General features: G+C 43.1%; 1 protein-coding gene across 3 annotated transcripts in view; it reads right to left on the bottom strand.

Moving 5' to 3' along the window:
• nyap2a (neuronal tyrosine-phosphorylated phosphoinositide-3-kinase adaptor 2a) overlaps positions 1-7,951 on the bottom strand; it is a 36,776-nt gene extending 28,825 nt beyond the window's left edge. For 2 of the 3 annotated variants that reach the window (XM_024277279.2, XM_024277281.2), the window contains exons 1-3: positions 7,639-7,951; positions 5,008-5,221; positions 3,780-4,069 (exon numbers count right to left, since the gene is read on the bottom strand). In XM_024277279.2, the coding sequence (XP_024133047.1) occupies positions 3,780-4,069; positions 5,008-5,207 (490 nt within the window). In that variant the 5' untranslated portion in view covers positions 5,208-5,221; positions 7,639-7,951. The remainder of the gene's footprint in view (positions 1-3,779; positions 4,070-5,007; positions 5,222-7,638) is intronic. The other variant, XM_024277280.2, reaches the window with a different exon arrangement.
• Between the last annotated feature and the right edge of the window lie 515 nt (positions 7,952-8,466).

Genomic DNA, 8,466 nt, shown 5'->3' with positions numbered 1-8,466 from the left:
GACCCGCCACAGCACTAAAGTTTTCAGTCATTCTGTCCTCAAATTCTGAAACTCTTACTTTGTGATTCCATTTTCACAGTTTGTTCCTCTTTCGTTTCTTTTGTCTTTGATTGTTTTCAATGATTTTAAGTTTTATTTTGTACAGTGACTTTGATTATCCTTGAAGGCCCTTCAGATAAATGAAAGTATCATTGTTCTTACAGACAACAATGTGCTCACTATAAGCAACCAGATACAGACAAGGTTTTGAGATGTGCCTGATATTTCTCTTCATGATTTGTTTTGTTTCTGATTAATCTCAGACATTCTTAGTCTAAAATCTTCAATCTTGATTAGATTAGTGTTTTTCTTTCTTTGCACTTATACATTATCATTAATACATTCATACTGTGTTTCTTCATTGAACTCACAAACACATCTAAAAATGAAAAATGTTGCGTTGTCTGTGCTGTGTAGTAAGAGGACTACATGTCCCATGATGCTCTGCTGTAGCATGGGGTGCTGGGAGTCGGAAGTTGAGAAATAAAGAAGTTGCTAACGTTAGCAGACCGAGTCTGTGCTCTTCTCTCTGATCAGAGGTCAGTTGGAAAATACTATTTGAACAGCAGAAAATGATCAGAAATGTTCTAAGGTTTGAACTATCTGAAGGTGAAGGCAAACCAATGCAGTTACAGGTGACTGAAGGCTTATTGAAGAGACCACAAATATCATTGTTGAACTCACCAACCGAATCATGTGGAGTTGAAAGACTATTTAGTCTAAAGTTTATTCCAGCTAGCAGATTTTGTTCTGATGTCCCGAATATTAATCACAAAATTTAATGTGGTGAATCTGATTCACAAATTCAGATTAATCTAGACCAGGGGTCGGCAACCTGTGGCTCTGGAGCCGCATGCGGCTCTTTAAGCGCTGCCTGTGTAACAGGTGTTTAGTTTATTTAATTCCACCAAATTTGAGGTAAATAGTTTTTTTTAAACATTTCTACCTGGGTGTTAGTCTGTCCGAGGGTATTTGAACTCACCACGGTGACACAGCAGACAGTGCTGCACATGTGCACTCAGACTGCTGCGGACTGTGGCTGAGGTAAGACGTACTCCTCCTTGTGTCCGTTCTTTGTAATTATATCTTAGCTTAAACTGTTTTTGAATTTGTTTTATCTGGATTTACCAAAAGTAGGATTTGTACTGCATTAATTTTCCTCAGTTTGTGATGTGCTATTTTTGTTATTAGCTGCTTTAAATGAGCCGATGCGCAATTTGGCGCCATTTTTCTTCTATTTCGTGTTGACTTTTCTTTCTTTTCCGTGCAATTTTCAGTTGTTAGGGGGAAGCACTGAAGAAAATCCTGGACAGCCGTGTAACATTTGTTTTTTCTGTCGACCAGGTATGATGTTAGTTTCTCATTTTATCATGATCTTTTCATGTTTTATTTCACGTGCTGTGGGGGGAGGTCCATTCGTACTCAGACTGCTGCGGACTGTGGCTGAGTTGTTAGGGGGAATCACTGAGAAAAATCCTGGACAGCAGTGTAACATTTGTTTTTTCTGTCGACCAGATTAAAAGAAATTAAACCAACATCGGAGCCTGATCTTTATTCACCAGACCTGAACACAACGCAGACCAACACAGTGGAACCACTTAAACCTAGTGGCTCCATGACGCCTTTTCAGAAAGGTTTGAAAATGATAAAAAATGTTTGAGGGAAATATATTTTTTGTTTTAATATGGTTTCTGTAGGAGGACAAACATGACACAAACATCCTTTACGTTTTCCAGTTGTTGCGAGATGAGTGTAGGTGCTTCCATGCCGGCTGAGTCAGCGCGCAATCAAGCGCACACCCTCAATGAAAAGTCAATGCAAATGCAGAATTCCTGGCTGTTGGGAGTGCACGTGAGCGCACGTTGCTACGCAGGTTTTTAAGTCGGGTCGTGAGCTCTACGTACAAATCGTCACGCATTAAGCGCACGCTGAATCTTCAATCCGGTTCAAGATTTCCACGCACAGTCGCAGCAGCTCAGAGCTGTGACCAATCAAGGAGCCGGATTCGGGAGCTGCTTGTGGGCGGAGTCTGCTTCAAAGCACTGAAGTTCCAAACGTGATCACGAAAGAGAAATGAATCATTACGGTTTGTGTCCGGTCAGGTTAATATGACACCAAGATGGACATTTAAAAAGGACAGAGTTGAGAAAACAGAAAGATTTGGGGGATTTTCACCGCTTTTACTTTTTGCTCCGAGGTTCTCCCTGTTGTAGATGCAGATGAGCACTGAAGAACAGTAAAAATACAATCGAAAAAGAATCTCCTCCCCGCCAAGTGCGTGGTCTACGCCGGCTCCTGAACGCACGCTCAGCAGGTGGTATCCACACCGGAGCAGCGCGGTCACGCACGCAGTGGTGGGGAGGAGATTCTTCTTCTATTCTTCTTCTACTGTTCATTAGCGCTCATCTGCCACCTACAACAGGAAGAACCTCGGAGCAAAAAGTAAAAGCGGTGAAAATCCCCCAAATCTTTCTGAAGACTTTTGTTTTCACAACTCTGTCCTTTTAAATGTCTGACTTATAAACCTGGGTATCAAGTGCGTTCATCCTCCCTCCAGACTTGGAGGCCAGGAATTTTGGTGTGCGCGTGTTTATACCGACTATTCATTGAAAGTGTGCACTTGATTGTGGAAGCACCTTAAAGGTGCACGTTACATGCACGTTCCATATTTGTTGTTTTTTTAAATCCTCAAAATAAAATGACATCAAAAATCATATCTCTTTATTGCATTTCTTTAATTTCATCAAAGCAATGAAACAAACTGTAATTCATTCATATTGTAGTGATGGTCTCAGACACGCTGGGCTTGCTGTCGGTCTGGCAGCGCAAGGAATTGTGGGTTACCCGTTCTTTTGCCTGTCTGACTGGAATTGGATTTAAGTTTGGGTTTTCCTCAATGTGTTTTTTTGTCTGACTCTTGAACATTTGTTGGCATTTATGATTTTGTCCTGTTATCCTTTAATTCTTCCTGCTCCTGGAGTGAGAATGAGGGGGAGACTGATGACGACCCCCTCTCCTTGTGTCATTGTGGGTTTTCAAAATAAAAGCTTGTATGTTCGCTATGAGGTTACTCAGCTATTGTCAGCTAGTTTGTTGCTGCAATTCCTCTATATTATCATGAAACCAAATTTGAGACTTGCGTGACGCGAGGACACGTAGAGGGAGAAATAAACATGTAATCACGGACGTTCACTATGTAATTGTAATCTATTAAGTAACATTGATAGCAGGCTACTTTATAGATACATGCAGCATGTGTTGCCTTCATTGTAAGTCTTATATAAGGCATTTAAATTTATGCGGCTCCAGACACATTTGTTTTTTAGTTTTTTGGCCCAAAGTGGCTCTTTCAACATTTTGGGTTGCCGACCCCTGGTCTAGAATAATGAAAATAAGCAATAGCATAGTCTGGGACAAAACCAAAACAGATTAATTCCAAAATAAGTCAATTAGAATGAATTAGAAAGTTGACATGCGTGACCGCTGCAGTCCAGAGCTGTCCAGACAGGATGTGAAGTCTCTGGTGACAGTTCAACAGTTATTGTTCATATGGATATAAGATTCTTTCAGAAGTATTGTATGAGAGACAGATATTAAAGACATGTCAACAAGTGAAGAGATTACAACACACCACACTACTGTTGAACACACATAGAAACAATTAGGAAAAACCATCAGAGGAGAGAAATGCAGAGATGGACAGTAAGAGAGACTTCTTCTTTCATTATGTTGGAACTCACCTTCTGCTGCTTCTACAGCTTCACTGAAACCAGAGCCTTTGTCCACTGCCTCGGAGCTGCTGCTCAGTTTGGTGTTAGGGTCTCGTCTAGGTTTGGGGGGGGGCTGTTTGCGACTGTGGCTGGAGTCGTCCTCCCCCCCACCAACGGAATGAAGGGACTGAGACCGGACAGTGAAGCCCTGGCTGGATGGGGGCAGTCGATCTTGAGGGGCTGGCATCGTCATGAAGCCCATTCTGAAATGTTTCCCAGAGTATGCACCATCTGCTGCCATGGAGACATCCTCTCCGGTCCTGGACAGACATCGGGTTTTCTCAGGATTTGTTGAAAGTTGCTGTTTTCAACCAACTGTTTGTCTGTAGACATTAACGTCCAATTTACTTGCTTACGTCTACATAATGTTTTTCCATCTAGTTTCTGAACCTGTTTTATTCCTTTTCAGGGTTACGGGGTTGCAAAAGCCTAACCTGGCCACTGTTTGGTGAACTCAGGACCACCTGGACAGGTGACCAGCCTGTCACAAGGGTGTCCCATTAAACACACAAATTTACCCAAATAAACCCAACAAATATTTACACTTTGGGGCAATTTAGAATCCTCAATCATGAGACATGTCTTTGGACTGTGGGAGGAAAGGGCTCAGAATAACACAAACTCATGACAAGAACATGCAAACTCCACACAGAAAGGTCCAGAATCTTCTTGCTGTGAGGTGATAGTGCTAACTATTGTAAAAATCAAATCTCTCCAAAAGAGAATATGCCCCTATGGGAGATTACTCAATGGGACAACAGGTCTTAAATTGTTGACAGTAATTATACATTTGGAATTTCTAAACTTCAAATTTAAAAAATGTCAAACTGTCATGACTGAGCTCCACTCAGCTCCTCCTTTCCCTGCCTTGCTGAGGTGCCTTGATTACTCATCTGCCTCACCTCTTCTGCTTGCTACTTATACCTTGTCTCTCCAGCCTTCTCCTGTCAGATTCTTCACTACCTTCCAGGCCAATGTCCAGATTCCTGTTCCTGATCTGACGTTCAGCTCAAAAATCCCAGCTGTCAGCCAACCAGGCCAGTTCTGCCTCCTTCCACATCAGCTCAGCCCTGGTCTCGCCTCACCCCTGGACGACAAGACTTATCTACAATAAAACTCTTAAACTTGTTTTCTGTCTTGGCACTTTTACTCGGTGTCTTCTTACAAACTGCCTTACACAAACATGTGGTTTCATTACCTTTTGACGGCCTCTTCCTGCCGTCTCTTCTTTTGGTGCTTTTCTTGCAGGTAAGTCCAGTTGGTCTGGTTACGTACGCGGTCGCTCTCTCTGGAAATGTCTGAGGCATTTTGGATTACAAGCCCGTCGTATGTTCGGAGTCCACTGTCCTCTACATACTGAAAAAAATGGCTAAAGGAAGCCTCTTCCTGGAAGGTCATGATTCCCTAATGACCTGAGAGAAAGACAAGAGGAAACGACCCGAATTCAGTCCAGACTTGATGTTTTCAAATCTCACAAAACCAGTGGAAAGACGTGGATGGATGAAAATGATGAGCCACAGTAAACTGACAATCAGCTCTGCTACGCTCTCCATTTCTAAGAGAATTCACAACTGAAACATATGATGTGATGTTTACTTTTTGGGTTTTTTTTTATGGTCCTCTCTGGATTCTGTATGAAGCAGTCACAGCTTCTTGTAATTATCCATTCGCTTTTTGTTTTTTAAGCTTCTCTGATCCTACATGAAAGAAAAACTGTTTTGCCAGCAGCTTTGGTCCAAGAAGTGCAGGACTACATTTTAGACATGCAGCCCTGCACCAGCTTTCCCCTCCTTCATCCCAAACAATCATTCTGGGTCTCCTGAGACGTTTGGACCAGAGAAGAGGATTGGGACCTTTCTCACTTCATGATGGCCCCAGTTTGACTTTCCCTCCCGGTGAGTTCCCACCTTAGGAAAGTCACTCATGACAATTTACAATAAAAAAGCTAAACGTAAAGGTTCACTGATGGCCAAAGACGCCACACACTCTTCACAGCTACTACAGTTTCTTGCCTTCAAGTCTCAGATTCAGATCATTACTGTTCAGGACAAAGAGGGCTCGATCCAGTTTTGTACCAACCTCAATTCTACTGATAAATAGCTAAGTCAATGCCATATTAAGCTCTTAATTATTATTTTATACAGTTTTAATCTGGTTGCTTTAGCAGGTCTGAAATGATATTGTCTGCATTTTATTGAGAGTATGTGTGTTGCATTGATCTTACTGGCTTTACTGTAGTATTTGATTTGACTGATTTTGATGATTTGTTTAATTTACTGATGATTGTTTGACTCTGATCTGTGTTCCCACCGGCAAAGGAAGTTCCTACCGGAAAAATAAAATAACTTTGACTTTTTTTTTTTTTTTTTAACTAGTCCTGTCCAACAGCTGAGCAAACAGGAGCTGATGGCCACTTGTGTTGGACAGATTTTACTCGATAAACCCCCTTGTTAACTATTTATTTATTTTAAATATATGTTTATTTTTTCATAGAGGGGAGGGAGGGGGTGAAATAGAAAAAAGAGAGAGAGCCTTCAATAAGGAAACCTGACCCTCCACAAAAGGGGAGGACTCTCCAGGCCCGGGAACATCTCCAGTGAGAGGACCCACGCAGCTTCAACAAGGGAGACTGCCCACCCGCCAATGGGGGTCCCCTCCAGCACCACAGAGAACGGGTATCCCCGGCGTTAGGGCCCACAGGTCCCTCGGGAGGCGTGCTCAGCCATACCGGAAGGCAGCCAACGGGACCACCGGCAGCAAGACGCCGACGCGGGGGCCAAAGGGGGAGCCAGGACACCCAGGAGTAGCCCACCACCCAGACAGGGTCCCGGCTTGGGGAGCACAGAGACCACGATGCACCGACACCTCCACCCCCACCCAGTACAAAGTTTAGTACATTTAAAGTTAACGTTTAGTACATGTCTTTGTTATAAGATAAGTTACTAATAAAGAGTTTTTTGAATTCTTACTCTCTGTATCTCAACCCCCTCCCCCTTCTATCAGCATCCTTCTAAAAATGGAACAGGGAGTCAGCCGGTGGTAACCTAGCAACAGCAGCATCGCCCAGAGGAGCATGATGTAATTCTTGCTGTGCACTGTGAGGAAGGAGACATGAAGAGGATAGAGGGAGGAGGCCAAACCGTGCACAGTCTCCTGACATGTCTGTGCAGTTCTCTGTGAAATGTCGAATGGACTCAAGAATGTTTTTTTTTTTTTATGGTCATGGTGCCCCCACCCAAAATGTCTTTCATTGGTTCCAATTGAGTTTTTTTTTTACAGTTTTTTAGCCATGATTTTCTCAATTTCTTGCACCAGTAAAGAGCTGAGGCAGAACCCCAAAAGACTTTCAGAACGTTGGCTGAACCAATGCAGAATGTTCAATCACCTGTGAAGATTTTTGCCAAATCTACGAAGCCCCTTCAAAGAACTGTGAGGAACTTGTGCAAAACAAAGTGCACAACTTCTGAAGATCCTGTCCTGTCTCTGGAGGCCTTTGATTCGGCTGGAGACAACAGTCCGGATGAACCAAAGACTTCATAAGACCTTTGACCTCAGTCCACTTCAGGTCTTCAACTCCCATTTTTTTAATTATTCAACTCTTTTAGAATTAGAGCTCAGTAGAAGTTCATCTTTTGTGGAATGAGTCCTTTGGTCTGAACAAGATGGAATCAGTATTTTTTTTACTCGGTTTGAAACAGGAAGTCTCTGAACCTTTAAGTGGACGCGGCTGTAGCTCCATTTATCAGCTGAGAGGAGAAGAAAGGTCTGAAAGCTGAGGCAAACGCAGGAATCACAACATTCTAAGAGAAAGAAACGACACATGGCTTACCTGACAATCAGCAAGAATTTACTCTACCTTCATCCTTCCTCTTCAGTTCGTTCAGCAAAGATGGAGAGATGTTCCTGTCCTTCTCTCCGGTCACGGTCAGAATTAATCCTGTCGTCCTCCCCTCTTTTCGAGCTTCCTTCCCTCCTCGCCTCTGGAGTGCTGACATGTATCCTCACAGCTAAAAACAATCCCTGCTCGTGCACACTCACGCTGGTTCACACGGACACTCTCAGATCCACCATGATGGTTGCAACAAGAATCAGAAGGCTGAAACCACGGCAACCTGACAGCATCCTCATGCTAGCTCCTCCCCTCTCTGCTAGCACAGTGCGTATGTGTTAGAGAGAGAAAAGAGAGAAAGAATCCTGAGAACCATGTTTCTCTATTGATGAAGATGATGACGAGGATGACCAGAAATCTAAAGGTAAAGATGAAGAATAGCAGGAAAAGAGGATAGGAGGAGCAGAAAAAAAACAACAAGGATTTGAAGCACATTCTGATCTGTTGTAAACTAAACCACTGATTGTTTTCCACAAACATGAATGTGGATAAAAATAAAAACTGTGATCCTCAGCTGTGAGGAGGAAACTTAAAGTCCTGTTTCCCTCCGTCTTTCAGCTCAGCAGCAGCCATGAGATTAGAGAGATGTGAGGAAATAAATCTGAGGGTCCAAGTATCGGTCAACCCCTCGCTGACCCACCCAGAAAAACAGGGGAACCGGAAATGAAACCACCAACGGGGACATAAAACAGAACCACCAATGAGGAACCTGAACCAGAACCACCAACGGGGAAAATAAACCAGAACCACCAACGGGGAACCTAAACC

Source organism: Oryzias melastigma, linkage group LG13, assembly GCF_002922805.2.
Source record: "Oryzias melastigma strain HK-1 linkage group LG13, ASM292280v2, whole genome shotgun sequence".
Classification (NCBI taxonomy): Eukaryota; Metazoa; Chordata; class Actinopteri; order Beloniformes; family Adrianichthyidae; genus Oryzias; species Oryzias melastigma.
Note: the sequence above shows the minus strand (reverse complement) of the source record. Positions and strands in the feature narration are given on the sequence as shown.